The sequence below is a fragment of the Colias croceus genome, chromosome 7, assembly GCF_905220415.1.
Source record: "Colias croceus chromosome 7, ilColCroc2.1".
In the NCBI taxonomy this organism is placed as follows: Eukaryota; Metazoa; Arthropoda; class Insecta; order Lepidoptera; family Pieridae; genus Colias; species Colias croceus.
The window spans coordinates 8901264-8927083 of record NC_059543.1 but is presented as its reverse complement, the minus strand read 5'-3'; the positions used below and the strand labels follow the sequence as shown (position 1 = coordinate 8927083).

General features: G+C 32.1%; 1 protein-coding gene across 8 annotated transcripts in view; it reads right to left on the bottom strand.

Annotated features, from left to right (window-relative positions):
- The window catches only part of LOC123693307 (guanine nucleotide-binding protein G(q) subunit alpha), a 35501-nt gene extending 11886 nt beyond the window's left edge, over positions 1-23615 (bottom strand). For 2 of the 8 annotated variants that reach the window (XM_045638338.1, XM_045638343.1), the window contains exons 1-5: positions 23318-23615; positions 22648-22851; positions 14302-14486; positions 10304-10458; positions 7005-7133 (exon numbers count right to left, since the gene is read on the bottom strand). In XM_045638338.1, the coding sequence (XP_045494294.1) occupies positions 7005-7133; positions 10304-10458; positions 14302-14486; positions 22648-22765 (587 nt within the window). In that variant the 5' untranslated portion in view covers positions 22766-22851; positions 23318-23615. Of the gene's footprint in view, positions 1-7004; positions 7134-7319; positions 7449-10303; positions 10459-14301; positions 14487-22647; positions 22852-22927; positions 23070-23317 lie in introns of those variants that run through there. The other 6 variants (XM_045638344.1, XM_045638336.1, XM_045638342.1 and 3 more) reach the window with 6 other exon arrangements.
- Positions 23616-25820: the final 2205 nt, after the last annotated feature.

Genomic DNA, 25820 nt, shown 5'->3' with positions numbered 1-25820 from the left:
TAAACCACATTGCATTCTTGGTATCTAATTAGCAGCGAAGCATTTAAAGCGATTTATGAAAGTAAATTGGATCACCTTATTTAATCATATGAAAGTAGATGGGAAATAACTACCTAATGTGTATCAGTTCCTTTCTAGTGAAGATTCTAGCCCACCAACGTAGCGCACCGTCTTCGTGTAAAAAATATTCTCTGGGCAGCCATGGACTAATGCAATTGTGAAAAATGAGTTTAAGATTTCTCTATTTTAGTATTTTGCTTGTCAGACATATTTGTTTCCGTTTATAGCGTTATTTTGTTGTATTTTTTATAAATGTATCTTTACATTACACGATACCAAACCACAATCGTTCGTGTTTATGAGAAAATATAGAATATTTATATAAGGCAAACGAATAATAATATGTATGTAGGATCGGGGCTAAATGAAAAACACTTTGAACTTCTTGAGATTTATTTTCGGACCACAATCTTAATTTTTAGAAAACATCTTACAGAGAAACAGCCGTCTTCACCCACGATCCCAATGAAAAGAGACAGATCATTCCTCATTCGCTCTTTACTTCACATTCTCTAATTGATTCAATCATAGTCTATCGTTCTTTCATTCTAATCATCGTTCAGAAACTAATCTTACACACGTTAATAAACATCAATTAATCATACATCTCACCTTATCATCCCACACTCGGCCATTCCTGCACCATGTCTGTCCTCAGACATGCACACACAGTCATCAGTCATTCATCATCATCATCATCTTTCATCTTCAGTCATCATAACACCGTTTAACATAAACAATTATACATTTTACACATCTTTAAATTTTTTAAACTTTCCGCATAAACAAAAACTTACAAATATCTTTAAATGTTAAGACTTTAAATTAAACAAAAACAAAATCTTACAAGTTTCTTTACACTTTAAAACTTTCAACTTAAACAAAAACAATGGTACCGTTCTACTTTAAATACTCATAACAAAATAAACCCTTAAGAAAACATTACATTTTCAAATAAAATCAAACTTACAAAACATTACAGAAAACTTTTCCATAGTAACTTAGTTTAAATAAACTTAAAGAAAAACATTTTCTTACTCCTTGTTACACAAAATATAAATAAAGACTTTAAACAATAAACCTTATTGTTTTATTTAACCCATAACCTTTCCTTCTTTAGTAGTGTAGTTAACACATACAACTTTAACATGTATCACAATATAATAAACTTGAGCAATAAATCTTATAAAATAAACAAATCTTCCACCTTTCTTTCAAGCATAGTCTTTCATACACATTATTTTATTATAGAAAATATAAGTCATCAGAATAACCTGAAACAGATAAAAATGTTAAGACAAAAATATGAAACAGTATTTTTACCTCAAACTCGATCAGACCATTTCTTCATAAATTCAGCACACGATGATGTCTTCTTGGATCCCTCTCCAGTATCAAAAACTTTTTCAACATCATACCTGTCATTTCCCTTTATGCCTGTAATCTTATATGGACCAATAAATTTTGCTTTTAACTTCATAGATGTTCCAAATTGAGTCTTCTTAATAGCAACCAAATCTCCTATCTTGTATTGTATACTAGGTTTCCTTTTCTTGTTATAATTTTTTTTATTTTCTTCTTGTATTTTTAAAATCTGTTCTTTTGCTTTCATTCCTGTTTCTTCTCTCCGAGCTATAAAACTAGATACATATTCTTCTTCTAGCATATGTACGAGTTCAATATCTTCTTTGTGTCGCATCTTCACTCCAGTAAGCAGCTCAAAAGGTGTTGTTTTGATGCTTCTCTGGTAAGTACTATTTAGTGCTCTTTGCAACTTACTTGTGTGCTTATACCAGTGTGTAGGCTCCTCTATACTCATCTTGGTAAGTACTGATATCATTGTGCGGTGAATACGTTCAACCTGACCATTCCCTCTTGGCACTCCTGTTGTGATTTTAATGTGCTGGATTCCTTCTCGCTCACAATACTCTTCAAAATCTTTACTCGTGAATGCTGCTCCTCTATCGCTTACTATTCTGGCTGGATTACCAAATGTCTGTTGTAAAATCTCCATTTTCTCTATAGTTTCTTTAGCTGATACCGTCTTCACTGGGAATATCCATACAAATTTTGTGAAACCATCCACAATAGTGAGTATGTAATTATACTTTTTCTTTGTCTCCGCTAGAGGCCCTATGTGATCGCAGTGTAAAGTGTGCAGGGGTCCTTCTTCTTTAGAAATAGGATGTAAATAGCCTTCTTGTTTACCTTCTTTTCTGCTGCCCAAGATACAAGGAACACATGAAGCCAATAGATCAGTTACCTTCTTCTCTAAGTTTTCAATATAATAATCTTTACTTATCAGTTCTATAGTCTTCTTTTTTCCAAAATGTCCATTTTCATGTGCTTTTCTTATAATAAAATCCTCCATTTTTCTGGGAACTACAAGGGACTGCTCTGGCCCTTTACGTAGTAAGCCTTGATAAATATAGTAGTCATTGTATGTCTTTCCGTCTTGCAGGACATCAATAATAGCTTTCAAACCGTCGTCGCTCTCCTGTGCGCATTGTAATTCTTTATGCAGGTCCATAGTAATTGTAGACACATATGGATTTCGACTCAATGCATCGGTATGTCGCATCTTACTACCGCTGCGATGTTCAACAGTAAATTCATAATCTTGTATAAGTAAAATCCATCTTGCTACTCTAGTACATTGCACCAAGTCTTTCTTCTTTAAAGTCATCTCAAATGCTTTGCAGTCTGTTACAATCTTAAAAGGTTTACCATGTAAGTAATGTCTGAACTTTTTAACTCCTTCTATGATGGCTAAAGCTTCCAATTCATAACTTGTATACTTGCTTTCTGCGTCCGATGTTCTACGACTCATAAAATGAACAGGATGCAGCTCTCCGTCTTCTCTACTTCTTTGCATTAAAATTGCTGAATATGCTACACTCGACGCATCAGTGTGTAGTTCTGTTTCATCATTAAAGTCATAAATCTTGAGTACAGGTGAACTTGTTAAACTCTGTTTAAGCATGTTAAAAACTAATCTGTGTTCATCATAAAATTTAAAATTTGCATCTTTCTTCAATAAATCTGTAAGTGGTTGAGCAATCTGAGCATAATTTTCAATAAACTTTCTAAAATATGAGCACAGTCCTAAGAAACTATGTAACTGCTTGACATTCTGTGGTTCTGGAAATTTGAGTACAGCTTCAGTCTTTTCAGGGGAAGGCATGACCGTTCCATTCTCAATCACATGTCCAAGATACTCAACTCTCTTTACTAACAGCTGCGACTTCTTCCAGTTGATATTCAATCCATATTCTGATGCTCTTTGTAAAACTTGTTTCAATCTCATAACAGCTTGCTGTTCGTCTCGAGCTGGAATCAACAAATCATCAATGAATATTATAATAATTCCCGATGCAATCATATCTCTGAAAATTGTTGTAATTAATCTCATGAACACTTTAGGACAAGTAGCTAACCCAAATGGTGCTCTCAAAAATTCATATTGTCCTGTCGGGGTGACAAAAGCTGTATATTTGCATGACTCTTCATTTATTTTCAAATGAAAATATCCATTCTTTAAATCTAAGGCTGAATATACTTTAGCGCTTGCTAATTTATCTATAAGATCGTCTACTATTGGAAGAGGATATTCATCTTTTAAAATCTTTTTGTTTAACAGTCTATAATCAATACAAATCCTAATTGAACCGTCTTTCTTTTTTACCAATACCAGAGGACTAGCAAAATCTGAATAACTTACCCTTATAATACCGTCTTTTAACCATTCTTGTATCTGCTGGTCAACCTCGTGCTGCTCCTTAGGTGACAGTCTGCGTGGCCGCTGTGCAACAGGTGTCTCGTCCATCAAAGTTATTTTCAGTTCCACTGGAGCTTCCTTTGTTTGCTGTGGCATGTAGCTGTCAACTAACCTCACTACTTCATCTTTCACACTTTCATTACTTACTGTACCTACAAGATCAACAGTAGAAAAAAAACAATTAATTTTCGTCATCCAACTTTCACCTTTCGGAAAAACAAACACTGTTCCTTCATCCATTACCATAACAACATTGCTCAAGAACGCACGACCTACAATAGCACGGTAAGGCATACAGTTATTAGGTACAATATAAAATGTCTCTTGTACGAAATCACGCCCGTCGATTCGTAACTTCACAATACAATGTCCAAGTGTTTTAACTTTTGCACTGCCGAGACCGGTGAGTACAACGTTGTTGTCGTATTTTGGGGTACACATCGATAAATAAACGTCCTCGTTGATCAAATTCACGTCGCTACCACTGTCCATGAGCGCTGTGGTTTCAGTATTATTCAAAACAATTTTTTTCAAACGTTTTTCTTCACTTTTCTTTGTTATTTCGTCATTGTTTACAATCTTCATAACCTGTTGAGACTTGTCATCTGTCAACTGATTAATAGAAACTTCATTGCAATCATAATCAATCATTCGTTCAATATTTCTTAAGCCGCCATCTTGACCGACAAACTTCAGATCGGAACCTGATTCGCCGATAGATCCGAACATCGTTCTTTTCATACTTCCGATTTGTTGCGATGGAATTTCGTTCGAATCGCCGCCGCTTGCGCTGACGCCATCTTGTTTATGAATGCTTCTACTTTGAAATTTTGATGCACCTGTTTTTTTCAAATCACATGCTGATGCTATATGTCCGTATGAGTTACAACGAAAACATTTAGCTCCTTTTTCTTTATTAGGACAGCTTGATGAGGCATGCCCGTGATCACCACAATTATAGCAACGTAATGTGTTTCTTACATGAGATGAATTCGAATATACACTTGTAGGCTTTTCTTGACGGTCTTGACTGGTACTAATTTTCTTTGTTTTTGACTTCACTAACTCATAAATTTTCAGCTTTTCTTTTAATTCCGCGTACGTTTTAATCCCATATAGCATAATCTTACTGTATTCATCATCGATAATACCGTCAACTATGTACTTTATAGTCACGTAATCCGCTAATTTGCCGCGCTTACCCATCTCCTTCATGATGAGTAGATAATCAATGCAGCTTTCATTCGCCTGTTTTGTTCTCGCACTCATTAATTCATGTACCGTTTTTGTATCCCACGTAGATGGAAATTCCTTTAATATTTCTTCCGCCAGCTCCTGCCATGTCTTGAATGGTCGTTCCGATTTAAGCCAAAGAAGCGCCGTCCCACTGAGTGATCGCCTGGCAACAAGAAGTTGCTGTAATGGTGTCCACTGAAATATTAATCCATTATCTTCGATATCTTGTATCCACTTTTGTACAGGGTAATTAGAGTCTTGTCCGGTAAATTTCGGTATAAGGTCCGCCGTCATGAATAATGTGTTCTGTTGCTGTTGTGTGTCGCCGCCATTTTGTTTAAATTCTTTTCGTCCTTCGTCTTCAATATTAAAACTGCTGCTGTTTCTCTTATCCTTTCTTCCCATTTTTGCGTCTTTCTTATAGTTGTCGTCTTATTGGAATACGTCTTATTAGTCGTCGTCGTCTTATTAGCATGAAAAGTTGTACCACGCCGCGCCGCCTCGCCCGGTGAGATAACCTTACTTTCCCGCCGATCGTCTTTCCGTCGTAATCTTCGATTTTCCTCTTTCAATTGGACGAGCCCCCAAGATTGTAGGATCGGGGCTAAATGAAAAACACTTTGAACTTCTTGAGATTTATTTTCGGACCACAATCTTAATTTTTAGAAAACATCTTACAGAGAAACAGCCGTCTTCACCCACGATCCCAATGAAAAGAGACAGATCATTCCTCATTCGCTCTTTACTTCACATTCTCTAATTGATTCAATCATAGTCTATCGTTCTTTCATTCTAATCATCGTTCAGAAACTAATCTTACACACGTTAATAAACATCAATTAATCATACATCTCACCTTATCATCCCACATGTATTTACAAACAATACTTTATATATATTTACAGAGTACTTAACCTTGTAAAAATCTAGTTCAACTATGCAATAAAAGTGTGAAGTATATAAGCTTTGCTGCTTTTTACCTGTATTTTTACTGTGGTATTGGTAATATAATTTGTCATTCTACATAGTGTTATCTCTTTCACATGAAGGTTATGTGACAAGGAAAGAAAATGTGATTTATTTAAACATTTAAATTGCACGTGGAATAGACGTTTAAATATTAAGTACATCGATATTGAAAGTAAACACATGAAACATTTACTATAGTAGGCCGTAAAGTATTTGACGCGACTCATTTTAATGTTATTTTAAATAGTCTTTTGAAATACAGGTGATTTCACTAATACAATTACATTTTATAAGCTCGCTAAAATATATAGTTAAACAAATATGTCTGACCGTGGGAGATGATTAAGCGCGAGGTTATCACAAAGCAAAACTAAGAGCTGAAGCGTTTTATTCATTCTAGCATAAAAAATAACTTATATCCAAAGCAATAAAGCCATGTCTAGTTTAAAAAATAAGTATTTTCCCTGATGATTATTATTTTTGTGTTTGCATCTCATTTATATTCTTTACATAACCGTTTGACGTGTAAACAATTATAAAATTATTTTCCATTTGATATTAAAGTTAAGGTTTCTCAGAGTCATTACGGCACAAACATACGAGCATACTTATAAATAAAAATGTAAAAAACTACTTTAAATAAGAATATAATTGTATTAAAGATTTACCGCGCGTCACACCGCGCAATATCATGCTTCTATCCGACCTTGCTTAGAATAAGCAGATTACATTACTGTAAGGTTTCACAACACAGAACAATTATAGTTGAAATCGATATCGATTCTGAAACAAATTACCTTTTTAAATTTCCCATCGTATTGCAAGCCTTGACCTATATACCAATAACTAGCGACTACGTACCACAAACCTTTTGGAATCGAGTGCAAATTAGCTGTAGGTAGTAGGGGTCATTGATCAATAACTACTGTGGCTCGATCTAGCGGCAACACTTGGAACATACCTAAATATAATGCCATCTAGATCGAAAGGATATTCTAGAATGCCTGTGGTCGGTTGTCGGGCGCGCAGAATGTCTTGCTCGGTCGGTAGGTAATCAGCACTTTCGATTCTCTCCAGATCACTTAAGTAGCTGTAAATTCATGCAACAACTAAAGCACATGCACGCGCGTTTTAACCTACCGTGATTCATACTCGAAAGTCCCAATTGGGGTAAATCTCCGAGTATAAACCACGTCCCAAGTCCCAGTATAGAGAACATATAACATGCACCATTTCAGCGAAGCATGCACCGTTTCGTATACGGCACTAATGTTACCTAAATCGTATCTCTTCCAAGTCAAACGGGTATTCGATGATGCCCGTTGTGGGCACTCTGACGCGGAGGATGTCTTGTTCGGTCGGTAAGTAATTTGGTGCCGCGACACGATCGATTTCCTGCAAGTAACTATGGAAAAACGCCGATTTCATATTGGAATGCCAATTTGGTTATTCGGTTACCAGTTACCTACATATTTAAAATAATTATTGATGAATTTAGATAACTCATGGTGATTCCACATGAAGAATAAAATATTTCATATTGATCCTTCCTTTTAAAACATATTTTAAATACCTACTACATATATTTAAAATAATACTGTATTTAAATCAAAGTCATAACAAAACGTAAGTTTTGACATATTATTATTATAACATCATTTTCTTTATACTATAATAAAGACAATCACTTATATATCATCTGTGAAAGCAAATAAAATATAATTATAATCAGTTTAAAATTTTTAAGTAAGGTTTCCCCATAAGGTTGACTTTTATTCTATTTATATAATAGTTTGAAAGAATTTAGAAGCCTTTTTAATTTATGCTTGCAATTCTTAGTAATAACTGACCTTTCGAGTAGACTTACACATTTAATATGTACATACTTATAATATTAAAGTTTTAAGTGAATATTAGGTAAGATAAGGTAATTTACCATGTAATAATGGTGAGTGCCTCAAATCAATTGAATAAAAGTATACTAATATACTTTTATCGACAGCTCTATGACTAAACAAAAATATATCCATTCAATAGCAATTCACATAATTTAAAACAAACATATCTCTATATACAATTGTATGCACTGAATGATTATTTACATTTTCAAACATAAATGATTTAAAACTATTGTAAACTGAAAATCGTAATAGCATACGCCCGCTAGACAATTACTGTTTGTTTTAATGTTATTATAAATGCGTGCTACAAGTAATGTCACGATCCATTGTTTTTGTCACCTATTGGCTCATTAAAATCAACATTATTCTTTAGCAATTATTCAATCTATGGGAGTGAAGACTAAAATAAATATTACATATTATGGTATTATGACATATTTTGCGAAAAAATATCTTCGTGCGTGTGAATTCACAGAATTATGACGAAACAACTAATCAATTTTTGTTATTGTACTTTCATGTTTAGTATGTACTTGTATTTTTTATTGATGTAGGTCGCTTTTAACTGCCTAGGACCTAGGTCATATAATGAATAATGAATGTAATAGTAATTTGTTAACAATTGAGAACTTTAAGCAAGGCTTCACTTGGATTATCGAAGTATTAAGACCTAGTAACTAAAAAAAATTAAAACGATTATAATGTTCTTTGTTTTAATACAATACAGTGGTGTACAAAGACTATTATGCCGGATAATTGCCTTATTTCATTAGAATTACCATTAATTCAATTGATTATATAAAAAATTGAATTCAATTGATTATATAAAAAATTAGGATAGCATAAATTTCAAATGATTCTTCTAAGATTATCTGAAGGCTTTTCAGATATGTTGAACATCTACTATAATCATTTTCCAATTTCTTATTTAATATATCAGATTTTGACATTTAATCTTATACATTTAGATTTCTTCTGAAGTAAAAATGGATTTTATATTTTATTTGCAGTTATCCAATGTCCACATTGAAAAATGTGGAACTTTTGTAATTGTATCAGTTTTATCAGTTAGTATTTTAATGTATACCTGAGCTACTAAATTATCACACGATGCGTGTGTAAGGCAGAAATTCTTCTTAGATTTTACAATGATTATGAGTACATGTCACTAGACCATATACTATCAAGTAGTTTTTCAAATATTTTGAAGATGTTGCTATTTTCTAATCGCTCTTTAACATTTACATACTGCACGTTTATATCTGAATTTTTGTACAATATATCAATTGCATTAAGACGATTAAGTAAATTACAATTTTACCTTAATATTTTGAAAACACCAGATATTTCCTCAAATTTTATATTGATGTTTATAAATTCACACATTTTTATATCTCGGTGTAAGTGAAGTAAGACAGTGTTTACCATGGTATGGCAAAAATACGCGGTTCGAATTCCGCCCAGTCGAATTATTTTTATTTATTTATTTTATTTCTGTTACATTCTTTAAAAAAATCTAACTTCATTTACATTTTTTTTAAGCTGGTAGGTCGCCGGATAACGAGCGATCACCGCGCACATTGAGATGGTACTCTCAAATTTCTAACTTAATTTTATTTTATTGGAGTGAAACTTCTTTAGGCGCGTTGACAGTAAAATTTCAAGGTCGCGTCATGGCGATACTATGGATTAAGGCGACGATTTTGGCATCTTTGAATCTTGCCAAAGAAGTTTCACTTCTGACACGTTTGTTCGGAATACACGCTCTTTTTTAAAAAAAAAGTGGGCAAACGAAGTGGTCGGTCGCCCTATAGCGAGAAACATCACCACCCATGAGCCTTCGCAAGAAATACTATTTGGCTGAATCAGTCAGCTGGTACTATCAAATTTATAACATTTTTTTTATTGTAGATAGGGTAGCGCTTGACCACAATTTCGCCTGATATAAATCTAAGATGTGGTCTAAGATGGTACCCGTTCACACTACGCTTGATCTGAATTAAATTGATATATTTATTTATCACCAAGCAATATAAACTTCGAAAAGTTCCTTTAAAACTCTTTTAAATAAATATTTCTCTAATTTAGCTTTTCCTTCAAAATAAATATGTATGAATTATATTCTCTCTTATTTTTCATATAATATGTATTTTATTTATTCTCTATTATCTTTATTTTCATTGCCACCCGTGTACCTATATATCATTAAATCTTTACATAAACCTTGGGCAGCCTGGAAGAGATCGCTGATGAGCGATAAGGTTGCCTTATGTGCTATGCATGTTTTCATTTTCTTTTAATATTATATATTGAAATTTGTAATGGTACATAAAATTGGTAAATAAAAAAATAAACTTACTATTTGGCCGAATCAGTGAGCTGATACTCTCGCCTGCGATCGTAGCACTCCTGTATGCCGGAGTCGGCCCACAGCCCCTTGATAGCCTCCACGTACGGGCTCTCGAACGTGGTCACGCTCTCAAAGTCGATGGCCGATATCAACTCCGCCTTTTCCTGAAACATTTCATTTGAATGGTTAATATTTTATTATAATAACTCAGGCCCCAGAACCACAGACACAATAGAAAATCTATTGTGTCTGGGACCGATCGGGCCGCTTGGGGCTCAATGGGTTAAGTAAAAAAATGAGTTTGGTCATTGCTCAACGGATTTACCAGGCTACATCCTACTAATCCTATCCTTCTAATATTATAAATGCGAAAGTTTGATTTGAGTTTGATGTGTGTGTTTGTTACTCTTTCACGCAAATACTACTGAACCGATTAGAATGAAATTTAGCACACATATAGAGGGTAACTTGGATTAACACATAGGATAGGTTTTATCCCGGAAATCCCACGGGAACGGGAACTATGAGGATTTTCCTTTGAAAACGGGGGCGAAGCCGCGGGCGGAAATCTAGTAGGCAAATAACATACAGGCGTTTGAAGAACCTTTTTTATGTCATGTATTCTTATATTCTTATGTCTTCTTATATTATATACACATTAGTATTTATTTCTTTTTCTCTTATCAGGTTTCATCTTCAATTGTTTTTACTATCCTTTTTTAAATGGGATGCAAGATTACAGCAGCAAAATAAGATAAGGAACTAGGGTTTAAGGGCAGTAGCCTTACTTTTTTTGATGCTTTGCCGTTCATTCCAGTATAATTTGGGTGGTACTTTTACTTTGTAATTTGGTTTTGGTTGTAGGAGTTGTATCCCACCTTATCCGAAGCTCGAATACTAAGCAAAACATTTCTAACTACATCCATCCATTTCTTGGGAAGTACGCAGAAAACGTTTAGTGCTTATAAAAAAGAAGCCAACTACCTATTATGGGGTATTTTATTCAGCTAGAACATATACCTACGTCGTATTCTTATACGCAGTATGGTTTCTTCACTACATAGTATAAAACAAAGTCGCTTTCACTGTCCCTATGTCCCTTTGTATGCTTAAATCTTTAAAACTACGAAACGGATTTTGATGCGGTTTTTTTAAATAGATAGAGTAATTCAAGAGGAAGGTTTTAGTATATAATTTATTAGGTTTTAGACAAAGCGGGCGAAGCCGCGGGCGGTAAGCTAGTTAACAATAAATACCAATAGAAAAATATAATAAGTTGGCTGATACCAGCCGGTTGGCAGAGGAATTTCAATAATTTAATCGTACGGGAACAGAGCTCGCACTTGGCCGGTTTCATTGAATTTAGATCTGAAATTTCTCACAGCAGTAAGAACGTTATTCCAACATTTAATTGAATTGTACTTAAAGCTGCTCCTTTTGTTTGTAAGATCCACACAAAGCAGTGGTGTGGAGCTCACGAAGATAAAGCGTATAATACGAAGAAACCCCAGTTTCATCCTCTTGGTGTCGCATGCCTCAGATAACATAGAAGAGTCCAATGAAAAAAAAAAATTATTTCTTTTAAGAAAATTCTATGTAGAATTATTTCATAAAGAAGATGTTCTTCAACAGAATTTTAGATATGAATGTATTGCAGGACTGCAGGTTGAGACGAACTATATAGTTCAATCGTTTGTCTTGCATAACGCAACCGCCCTTCGCCACGTGGTTTAATTGTCACCTTAGACATTGTGTATTCCAATTTAAATTTCAAATTGATTATAAATAAATATCTAACATAAATTCGATTTACGTAGAAAGGTCCATAAATTATTTTCATATTTCACGTGATTTGGGTAGATTTACTTCATAGAATTACATATTTTCTGTTATAGATATACGTATCTGATAACAAAATATAGTTAAAGGATCAGCGTGACCACTAATTAAACAATTTAGAAAACATGTTTTTCTTAATGTTCTCTAGTTAAACCCACACTTAACATCGTGTCTATGAATCATCTCTTATCATAATATTAAAACAAGAATTAATTAATTAATTAATGTAATATTATTAAACAGTTACAATTTTATATTCCTCTATTACATTCTCACACTTAAATTACACGTGTAATTTTTTATTCATTCATTAGATTTATCTTTTACTAGCTGCTCCGCGCGGTTTCACCCCCGTGGCTCCACCCCTGTTGGTCGTAACGTGATGATATTATATAGCCTAGGGCTATCTAACACCGAAAGAATTTTTCAAATCGGACCAGTAGTTCCCGAGATTAGCGCGTTCAAACAAACAAACAAACAAACTCTTCCGCTTTATAATATTAGTATAGATTATCAAATATCGATTAAAAATATATTTGTGCATCATGCACTGAAAAGGAAATATCGAGGCTTAGGTGTATTAGCACTATAGAATGTTGAATATAGAAAGTTGAATGGTTTTGCACTTCTAAAATCAATGAATTTTTTCTTACTCACACCCACAAAAAGTAATGCCGAAAGAATACATAATAGTAAATTTACTACGGTCGGCTACAAAGATGACTTTTCAACTATTCTTGTTAATTGATAGGTAAACATTCGTCGCTAAGTACCGGGAGAACTTATTAACCTAGATGCATTATTGCAGCAGACATATTTTGCTGGATTTGACAAAACGGTTATTTTTAACCGACTTCGAAAAAAGGGAGGTTATCAATTCTGCCGGTATTTCTTTTTATGTATGTATACCGATTACTCCGAGGTTTCTGAATCGATTTACGTGATTCTTTTTTTGTTCCATGCGGGATGGTGTCGTATTGGTCACATAAAAATTTTATTCGGATAGGCCCAGTAGTTTTTATTTTATGAACATTTTTGTCTGTATTTGTAAATGTCGCAAACGTGCAAGTTTGAAGTCGGTTGTTTTTAACGCAGTTATAATAACTCCACTTGTTAAGGTGTAAGTACAGGATAAACGCTCTCAACAGATGGAAATAATACATCATATTATTACTGACATAACAGTAGTGTAGATCGCCATGTTATTAACAAATAAGCTTGTTTTATGTTACCTTCGCAAGCATAACGCATCGCTAAAGAACCTTGCTACAGTAAAACTGTCGGACCAAAATACATGCGTAAAATGGCGCACATATGAGATTAAAAAAAATCATTGCTCAATATATTTTCTTTTGAAAAATATAATTTATAGCAGTCGTTAGTGGTTTATAACCTTTTTCCTCTTTATATTGTCATGTAGTAAATAGAGTATTTACTAACTACCCTCATAGAAGGCTTGTGTGCTTGCTTTGAAAACATAATATATGGGCTGATGATGATGAAATAGATCATAATATGTTTCATATTATCAAAACAGCACACCCTATTATATTCTATCAAAGAATTATAGGTGAAAATAGAAACTCAGACAGCTAAATCTACATTTCCTAGAAAGGAAGGTAACGAGCAAGTACGATATGATATTTCGTATAATGATTTTGTAACAAGCCTTTTGGGTAGCTTGTTTCAAATGCTGAAATTTATCAATAGCAAATTGCAAACTTCTGATTTACCGTAAATATATACGGAATATTAATCCGGCACATATATTTCAGTAATTCCCTGATTTGCCACATAATATATCATATCATATTAATTTCCATATATAATTATAATTTCCATAATATATCATATAATATTAAATATTAATTTCCTGTTAATATAACAATTAAATTAGAATTAATTATTTGGTGATCATTTATTTCGATTTTAAATAGGAAACTATACTAAATCGTCTTAAAGTTATAAATAGGACGGGTCCGGAGAGAAATATTGACTGTGCTAAGCATATTAAGCAAGTCTGGGCGGAACAAGATGTAACACAAAAGACGATGCAGGTATCTTAGTTCCATTTTAATTTCCTAATTACATGGAACGCTATAACGAAATAAGGAAGTCGTGTTGCGGTACACCACATTATAATATGCCATATATAATAATATACTCACTGCATTGGACGGATTTCCGTATTGAATTTTGAGTAGGTCCATGGCGCGTATCATACTCTGCATGGCCATGAAGATGTTCTGGTAGACGAGTTTGATGAAGCCGCGCTTGTCTTCGTCGCTGTAGCCCGACCCGTGAATGATTCTCATCTGCTTGATGAATGTGGACTTGCCCGACTCGCCCGTACCTGTTGCATGGAAAAGATTATTTAATTGGGAATGCAATGAACCATCAGGATTTGGGATCTTTTTCGAGATAAGGTTCCCAAGAGTATCATCTTGAGTTAGAATAACTATTGATTTAGTTTTTTCTACGATCATTAAAAATTACATACACAACCATTAAAAAAAATGTCCAACAAAGGTATAATACCTCGTGCGAAATTTAAGCGGTTTGTAATTTTGGGGTATTTGGACCAGAGGCATTTTCTTTTTGATATTATGTTAACAATAAGCTCAATTAAATGTCTGTTTCTTTCGACTACAATTTTCACAAACAGATTTGAGATCAGTTTTAAAATATTTTTTTGTATAGTTTGTGTATCTAATTATTAATTATCGAAGACTTATTATCAAAGGATCCTTATTAGAAAGGGATTAATGCAGAAGAATCCTGACATTTTTTTATTTCTATTCAACTGTATACTTTAACTTCGCAGTATAAATATTGCGAATACAGTTTTTAATATTTTTGATTACAAAAAAAATTACAAACGAGGATGCGATGCTTTTAAAAGATAGGTACCTGAGATAAAAAAAAATATTTACAATTACATAATTTTGTATTATAGGCAGAAAAAAACTAATAAGCAGTTTAGACAATTAAATAATAAGTTTATAAAAAAAATTACAAGATTAATTTGTTTCTCTTTTTTTGACAAACTTGCAATTTCATTTACATATTAGTGTAAGTACCTACCTACATATTTTTTACTTTTCTTTATACTTACAGGTTAGACATACATATTGAACAAAAATAAAAAACAATAAGTATATTTTTTATTGACGATCTTTGTCATTTTTTTTTAAAAGCTCATCTCAGTAACTACTAGTTCGAATTGAAAAAAATATTTTTGTGTTGGCTAGCTAGAGTTCAGTTTAAAAATATTTGATTTTTGATTTCTAATAACATGAATGATGAAAGATATCGGCTTTATTTGGTACGTATAGACTAATTTTTAATAACCATATAATACAGGTTGTTGTGAGTTTTTAATAATTTTTTAATGCCATATTTTTAACCGAAGACTTGAGTCATGAGTGGCCATGGGCGTTGTGATTAACGATCATGAAATTAAGAGCATAGAAGTACCTACATCAAGAGGGAACACTAAATAACAAGATTGCATTTAAAGACGTCATTTTCAGGGGATCGATTTAAGTTTTTTTAAGTCCCCTATTTTAAGTATACTTACACGAAGATAGTTGTATTAAATTTTGAAAAATTGAAAGATCGTCGCGACAGCTGATCATTTCGTATTGTTAAGATATTTTTGTAAATTTTTATGTAAGTGTTAATGCAATTAAAAAATATCAAGATTCAGGTCAGTGTGTCAGTGAGCAGTGGTGGCTCAGTGGTGAGACCTCGGACTTCGAATCGATAAGTCCGTGGTTCGAGACCAGGCGAGCGCGCAGGAAATAAATAGATTTTTCAATTTATCTGCGCATGTTGTAACATCACCACTGCTCGAACGGTGAAGGAAAACATCGTGAGGAAACCGACATGTCGAAGAATTAAAAAAGTTCGACGACATGTGTCATCCGCCAACCCGCACTTGGCCAGCGTGGTGGATTATGGCCTGTACCCTCATAGGAGGCCCGTGTCCCAGCAGTGGGAACGTATATGGGCTGATGATGATGAAGATTCAGGTCATATGCAGACAATACTGACTACAGACTAAAGACTTCTTCACGCTATTTATATAGTCTTCGTATATAAATAGCGTGAAGAAGTAAAAATTCATCAACATTTACGTTATTATATTAGCAGAGAATAAAAGACTAGGATTTGATTTGAAATTTGGTGGGAAATATTAAGGTACTTATAGTTTTTTGACGCGATATATGAGGGTGATTATACAAAAATGGGGTAACTTTTAAGGATATTTTGTTTACTATATTTTTTATATCAGATTATTACAAATTAGGGTGTATATGATAGCTAATCTAATGAATATATTGTTCCAAATCGGGCCAGCCACTTTTTTAAGTAGATTGTGAGATATTTTAAATTTTCTGGATTTGGCCTCCAGGGGACTGACAAGGCTAACATAGTACTGATAAAAAATACAATTTTGTAATATTCTTAAAGAAATTCAATGAAAATTACTACAAATCTCTCAGTTTTAATAATGGCACATGTCTTTTAAGTATTAAAATCACTTAGTTACATTTAAAAATGATAATTGATAATATATTGTGATACTGGGAAAAAACAATGTCTCAATTTTCAAAACAGCCTTCTGATATTTAACGCAACGTGAATATTCTTACTCTCTTACTTAACTTACTACTTTGACTTAGTTTTACTTAATATTTCAAGTAATTCACAAACAATAGAAACAAAAAAAACGGCCAAGTGCGAGTTGGACTCCTAACAAACCTATTTTTTATTATGTTTGTAACTTAAAATTTACACTTTTAGCAATTTTTCCTTTATCTGTGTTATAAGACGTTGCTTTTTACCATATTTTAAGACTGTATACACGGCAAGCATCCTGTGTATTTTTTTATTCCCTTGCGAATATTTAATTTTGCGGAAATTTGCAGTATTAACGGATGTAGGTATCTTTTAATTGCGTTGCGTTATAAGTTTCATTTTTTTACAGCCCCAAGGGTTCTTAATCTTGAGTATTCAATATAAATTTCAAATTGATACCTCCACGCGCTTCAAAAAAACGTCTTAACAGACAAACGGACAACAAAGTGATCCTATAAGGGTTCTGTTTTTTCCTTTTGAGGTTCGGAGCCCTAAAAATCTAACATTATTTATGTTAAAAGTACTAATTTTCATAAATTGGTTCATGGTTTTTAACCAAAGGCTTGAATGAAAGTCTCATCTGAGTTTTCATAAGAGCCTTTTGACATTTTTATAATGTTATTAAAATAATTAACTTTTATGTTATTTTGAGGTAATTTTACTTCACAATATTATACGTTTACGTATTTATCTAATAAATACATATAACAAGCTATGCCCTGAAAGCATCAAAATCAATAATTAAAATACAATAAGATCTTTTAAATAAAATTATTACTAGTTTGTTTCAATAGCTCTTTTCTTTGCTACTCTTTTTTAAATGTTTCTTCCCTAGTCAAATTCAGTTTTTTTAGCGTGGCGCATGATGTCTTAAACTGAAATATCAAATAGAAATGCTTATACCAATAGCAATCAAGATAAAAGTTCTCAAAAACGATAGAATCATCAGTACTATGGGGTCGCGTCAGTCCACTGGCGCGATATCTGACATAGGACTGATGCCAGCGGATTGATAAAAAGGGACTTAATATGAGATTATAATCACAAATTATGTTTTTTGCCTTATTTCTTATATCAACAAACTATATTTTTACAAATCATACTTAACCATGTATGAATGAAAATAAAAATCAGTTTAACAATAAAATAACGACTCACCATAGGACTGAAATGTTGACTGGCGCAGCACGAATTTAGAGGACAAACACAACCCTAGCGCTGGTACAGTTATGACGGCCATCAAAATATGGGATGCACAAGTAACTTCATTACCAACATTAATATTTAGACAGGGATTTGACCTCGACTTGGTGATATTTAGCGAGAATTTCAAATTTAAAAAACACACAACGGACTGACCAATAAAAACGATGACAAAGTTTATTTTTATTTTTTAAATAAAATGTTAAACATTTCGTTATGAAAGTTATACTATATAATACTATGTATATCAAAGATTGTCCTGAGTTAGTAAGTTTTCTCTAATCAATGATAATGTTTATAAAATAGTCACTTGATTGTTGGTTTTCGGAGTTGTGACATGCCAAAGTACTGATTATTTAAGTATTAATTTTGTTTTTTTATCAATTTGTATTTTAAATAAAGAAGTGAAAGTGAGTGACCAAATAAAGGACGCTTTATTGTTTTAAAATAGATTGTTATTTGATTAAAATATAATAAGACTTTGAATAAATTGGCTGGTGACATTGAGTTACCCCATTTTTGTATAATGACCCATGAAGCAAGCAACATTGCTATAGGAGTGAAACAGGATTTTGCTGCGCATACGCATAAGGTAAATTTTTAATAATAATATGCGCATACATTTGTAGTATTGGCGCCAAAGTACTTCAATTGCTATTCAAGATATAATGCAAACAGAAATCGCTTGTATATATGAATTAGGGGTGATTTACAATATACGTATATATTTAAACTAGAAACTAGATTTGCGGCTGCGGCTTCGCCCGCGTTTTCTAAGGAAAACCAGCATAGTTCCCATTCCCGTGGGATTTCCGGGATAAAACCTATCCTATGTGTTAATCCAAGTTACAATCTAGATGTGTGTTAAATTTCATTGTAATCGGTTCAGTACTTTATGCGTGAAAACCATACAAACATACATACATACAAACCTTTCCTCTTTTTAATATTAGTATAGATGACTCATCACTCATATCTTTAATTTAATACTAGTTTTGGTGATGAATTTACTTAATTTGAGGCAGTAGGCAAAAATAGATATTAAAATAACTACTAGTATTCCGATTTTTTACACAAATCTTGTTTCAATGTAAATTATAGTGATGTTGAGACTAATAAAACAAATAAAAAGTACATACATTTCATTGATAAAATGGTAACTTTTTTATTACGATATTACCTGTATATTAAATGTGACCCATAATTTACATAATTGGTTTATGCATAATCAATCGATTAATCAATATAAAAGCTGATGATATAGCTTTCTAAAAGTTATTTTTATCTTAATTTTTTCTAGATATTATGCTCTTTCTTTGCTAGGTTCTATATTATGATAGGAGTTTATCTTGATACAATTCAACACAAAACTCTCTCGTTTTTTAATTTTAAATATATGCAATAGGAGGTACATACGATTCAAATTAGAATAGTAATGTCAATGACCTTTCTGTGTCAATTAAGTATCAAAATATTATGTCATTTTTAAAATATGGTTTAGGTAACTACTTAGAAATTATTTTGAGTACCTCTTAACTGTTTAGGTAGGTATTTTATAAATAAATTTGTATGGCTTCATAACTACACAATCACCCATTTTTTTTGTTTAAAGTACATAATATTATATACATTTACTATTTGATTAAAATATCCATTCTTAGTTATAAAATTAATATGTTAGTGATCTGTAGTGATTCATACACAATAGATGATAGAATAATTACATAATTTATGATTAATCATTCCAGCATTTCTTATTGTTTAAAAATAAAAATTGAGATATAAATATAGTTTTATATAATATTCAGTAAGTATATTCTGATTTAAAATTTATATAATAGTAGTGAGTCATTTTAAGTTAAACTGACTGTTTTTAATATATTTTGTGTACACATTAACTTAAAATTAATATTCATGAATAAACACAAAATATCACTACATAGTACCTATAAAACAAAGTCGCTTTCTCTATCCCTATGTCCCTTTGTATGCTTAAATCTTTAAAACTACGCAACGAATTTTGATGCGTCTTTTTTTAATAGATAGAGTGATTCAAGAGGAAGGTTTTAGTAAATTATTTATTAGGTTCACGTCAAAGCGGGCGAAGCCGCGGGCGGTAAGCTAGTACGAAATATTTAAAAGTCAACAACAAATTGATTTATTTACCCAGAATACTACCTTCATAATTATGTAAACAAATGATTTACCTAAATGTTACTTTTGCCTTGAGAACATTTCAGTTTTATAAGAAAAAATCATAAGATCTAAATGGGAGGAGGTCTTTGTCAAAATGTACACTGAGTTGAGAGACATGCTACAACCAATTTTATAAAACAATACAGCCATAAAGATTATTCTCATCCAGCTAAATGGACTGAATTAATAAATAAAGATTAAAATATCCACATCGCTTAATTTCGTTGAGCTATGCAATCAATAAGTTTAACCTATCTCTACTTCTATTCGCTAGAATTTCCAAAATCTTAGTATGATATGATTGAATGTGAAACCTGTTGAAGACATTAATAATGCAATAAAAAATCATGCTCACACAAAAGTAATGCTAAACAATGAGGAAATATTGAATTATTATTTTAAGTTTTATTTTTATCCACATAGAATATACAATCATACAATTTAATTTCCATTTTATCTAAAATATTAAGTTAACTTGGGAGACGGATAAAAAATATCAAGAAAATTTACAAAGTTTTGTGTTAAATATAAATTATGTACCTATATGATAATTATATGTGTGAATATGAATTTTGATTATGCCTGACACTTTATATACTTCCCATACCAATTAAATGTGAGTCATTAACAGGAAATCGGATGATATGTAACAGCAATACATGCTGTTTCTTCGTTTTTTTTATTAAATAAAAAAACATCTAATAAAATATCATTTTTAACAACATCTAAGGAGGTTAAGTAATTATTGTTCATACTTGTATCATCATCTAACGGCAAAAAGTTGTCAACGTTTTCATTGCAATTTTTATGAAATTTAGTACAGATTAAATTAAATCATTGTATAACATCACATTATCTGCACCTTAAAGGGAAATCAATATTCAAAATAAAACATTCAGTAGTTTTTGAGCAAATGTTATTGAGATTTTATATTTATGTTTCATAAGTTACAACAACTTGTTAATGACAATTTTTTTGTCTAACTACATACTTTTTTGACCTACGTTCTGAAAAAACTTATTTGAATGTAATTTAAATAATTATTAATGCAAAACATTGCAATATTTTGCAATGCATTGTTCTCTTAACTGATTACGCTCAATAAATAGTGGTATTGTAATTTTAGTGTTTAAAATAATTTTCCTGTCTAGATAAGTAGCTGTTACTAAAATTAGATATGTGCCAAGGAATGTGAAATCACAGTTTCCTGAAATACTATCCATTGTTTTACTTAGCCACAAATAAAAATTAGCCAAACCTCTAATGTTGTTCTATGTAATTTTAGACTAGGAGCTTTGCATTGGCCCATATACATTATAGACCTTTATTTTTTAGAGTTATTCATATAAATAAATAAAAATTAGTTTTATAAAAACAAATTGTCACTTATATTGATACTATTTTTATCATTATCATGTAAGCGTAGAATTAATTTTTTAAACCATTAAAATGAGTACTTATTAAACAATAAATGCAAGTTAATATAATGATCTCAATCTTAGTTTTGAAGAAAGACATGAATATTTGTTTTTATCGAAAAATTTAGTCATATGGTGGTCATGGTGTTATTGTTACTTTGACATATTGTTAAACTAGCTGTGCCCCGTGGTTTTACCCGCAGTGCTCCGCTCCTGTTGGTTTTAGCGTGATGATATATAGCCTATAGCCTTCCTCAATAAATGGGCTGCCTAACATGGAAATAATATTTGTAATCGGGCCAGTAGTTCCTGACTTTAGCATCAAATGCACTTTTCAGCTTTATAATACTATACATCATTACAGTGACAAAGTTATAAAGTGGATATTAGTGAATAATTGGTATCAAAATAATCTTATTAGAATCATTTCATTTCAGGTTTGCCTGAATTTATGATATATAGATTGCCCGATAAAATGATGTAGTATATGTCTGTATCTTCAATATATTATAAACATTATTTATCCTACACAGCTAGAGATGGGAGATATAATATGTCCTATTTTGTTTCATATTAAAAAAATAAAAATATGATGATTATCCAAGAAAATAAAATAGTTGGTTTTCCTTGTTTAGTTTACCATAAAATGACTATGAATTATACAAAAGATATAGAAACATTTATTTTTAAAATGCTCTTTGTGTTATCATCATAAGATGAATGACATTAATCAAATTGATATCTAATCTCATCAGCAATTCGAAGATAAAGATTAACCTATCGTTTATGGCATTTCTAAGAACAGTAAGATATAGAAAAGAACTTGATTGCCTTCGGATACTTTCAAACAACTTATATTTTTTTTGTACATCTACTTTAGTAACCATTTATTGGATGCCAAGTCAGCACAATAATATTCTACACTATTAATTGTTAATGTAAAAATATTGTAATCAAGGACATCTTTGTCATTATAAAAATAGAAATAAAATTTAGCAAGTGAATAGAGATATTTTCCATAAAAATTTAAAGCCTTTGTAACCTATGACTTACCCAGTAGAAGCAATTTGAGTTCTCTCCTGGCATCGCGTTTGTCCTTTCGGAGTTGCCGCTCTATTTCTTGATTGATTCTTTTCTGTTCTTTGGCTTCTTCTGACATGCAGCACTCCATGTTTCCTCAGGGCGGAGCGCCGCAAACTGTCCTCGCGCGGGGAGCCCTGTCCTTTCGGCAGGCCTATCAACCGAGGCACACCACTCCTAAAAACGATATATCATTTCACTCTATACATCACGAATCGTTTCGATATGCACTAACGTTCACAAAATCACACACCAACTCGATAGCGCGTGAACAACCATCCGAACTAGAAACCAATAAATACTAAAACCGACAATCCGGTCACTGGGTGTGGTGACTTATGATCGGTCATATACATATACGCTTCTGTCAACTGCCGACATAAACACTTCGAAATCCGTTTATATACGACCGTGGAACCTTGTGAAGCATTCGTTTAATCTTATTAATGTAACTAGATTCAAGAAACCTATGGCTATTCCCCGCACGTGTGTAATAATATAATTAAAACTGTAAGCAAACAGCGGATTGATGGTAATCTACTGATAACTAGAACGGCCTATGTCTAGGTTACGATATGATTTCCTACAGATCAATGCACGTGTTACAATACGAATTAGATGCTTTTTCTAACACCTTACGTACCCGAATATATATCCATAGGGCACGATCAAGACTTTCACTTCAACTTATTGCACTAACCACAATTTTGTTCACTGAAATCATAAAACGTCCGCCTCGCTCAATATGGCGCTGGGAGATTTTGGATAATGTAACTAGTGCGCGTGCGTCGTGCCAGTTTTAGCAAATATTAAATTGTGTTGCATATTTTTGTAAAGTCATACAAAAGTTTATGAAATAGATAAAATGTTTACAATGAATATATAATGCGCGATATTCAAATCATAATAAAATAGAAATCTGATTTTAATTTCCATGCTCATTAGATGACATTTTTAGCTGTCAATGTAAACTTTCATTCATAATTTCATTCTCAGATCTTGTTGTTCATTCAATCCCAATTTTAGGAAAAAAATAGAAAGAATAATATATTCATAAATCTAGCTCTTATTTTACTTTAAGAAGTTGATAATAACGCTATTCTTTATTTTCAACGTTTTGAATTACATCGACTAAGAAAATACAGCAAGAAATTTATATAAAAAATACAACATGAGTAAAATAAATAGGGAGGATATTTTTTTTCTTAGGTAGATCTATACATTTTCATTATATTTTAACATTCTATAGAACATATTAAACTGTAGTGCAAATTAGAGTTTTAGAAATATTATGGCTTATACCTATTTCATATTTAGTGGTGGCAATAACGAGCAATATTTTAATATGGTTACATTCAATGGACGGAAATGGCAACTCGCAGCCCGCAGGCTCAGGCCTCCGCGGCCCGCAGCAAGCAGCAATTCGCACTTCGCAGGAAAATGCCGCAACTTAAATCTTTCTAAGTTTCTAGCAACCACTTATAAATTTGATATTATCTAAATCAAAAGATAGCTTCCAGATAGGTAATGAAATATGTATATATTTAATGAGTAGATGACTTCAGTACTCCTTAAAATGTATAATATTCTTTGTATTTTGATAAGTTCGGTTATGTAAAATTAAATAGGTAATAATAATTGAAGAAGGCATAATCCAAACTTTTAAGTCAAAAAATTTAATTTAATTAAAACATACCTAGTTACACAGAATATAATCAAATCAACCTGTTGATTTTTAATCGAGAATAATTAAATTACTTACCTGCATAATATAAGTATATTGACTGCCTACCTACGTAGTTAGGATCTTTTTAGATATTTCTTCTAAGTATAAGTGTTTCTTTCGGTCAGTTGGTCAGTGATCTGTGAACTCTTGAACGATTGGACTGATTTTGATGTTTTTTTTTTATGTTTAACTAAGTAAATTACTTAGTAAACTCGATTCGGATTTGAGTAGGTAATATTATACGAGTTTAAAAGCTAGTTAGTTACGTACCTATATTTCGATCTTCTATTTTACGTAACATTGGATACTACTATTCTGTTTTTTAGTTTTAGTTTGGTCCTACCTATAAAGCTTCAGTTTCACATAAGAATAACCCTTTAAAATTAAATTAACTTCATACTGAACTTGGTTAAGTTTTTACTTTATTTTTATACAATTTGATATTATGTCGGAGATTATTATTGAAGAAACAAACAATAAAACAACCTTTGAAATAAATATCATTATTGCATTAGGTAGGTAGATATCAACATTTTATTGAAATAACTGGAGTTTTAGCTCGACGATCTATTATCAAAACAGTCCCTACGTGGCCGCAATGACCAGCAATGGCTACAGTAGGTACAATGATAATATTATCTAAGTATATACTTAATATTATAAAGCTGATGAGTTTGTTTGTTTGAACGCGCTAATCTTAGGAATTACTGGTCCGATTTGAAAAATTATTTTGGTGTTAGATAGCCCATTTATCGAGGAAGGCTATTAATAAAGTATATCGTCACGCTAAGACCTACAGGTGAGTGGAGCCACGGGGGTAAAACCGCAGGGTATAGGTTTGTATGTATATTGTATATGCATAGATTTAGTTGATATAATATCATTGACTAATGCTATCGCGTGTGTCCTAGACCAAGATTAACCTTGTAGCTTGTAACTACCGTGCCGTCTTGCCGGCCACGTCCATTGTCATTAGATTTTTATATTATTAAGGCATTATGCATATATCCGATCTGATTTGTTCGTCGTTGTGGTCAATGTTAATTCAATAAGTATATTATGAAAACAGTATAAATATAGTATTTGGCTTTAATTTTCTAGTATTAGATCGTAACGTACCTATCTGTTATCAGCACGAACTTTTCATAAGAATTTTGAGAAAATATTTTCATTTATGGGTAGGACTTTCAGTGCTGTGCTCTGAAGCCATTATCTGAATTAATTACCTATGAGAAAATATTTCTAAATTTTAGAAACCTAGCATATTTCATAACAAATACCTTTTCATCAATTTTAGGTCACTCTCCTAATGAATACCTACTCGTAAATAGAAAGACAAAATTGCATGTCATCTAAAAAAAAACTCCAGTGTAGTTTGAGCAACATTTTGTGGGCTTGTGGCTCGTTTAAGCATAGGGGT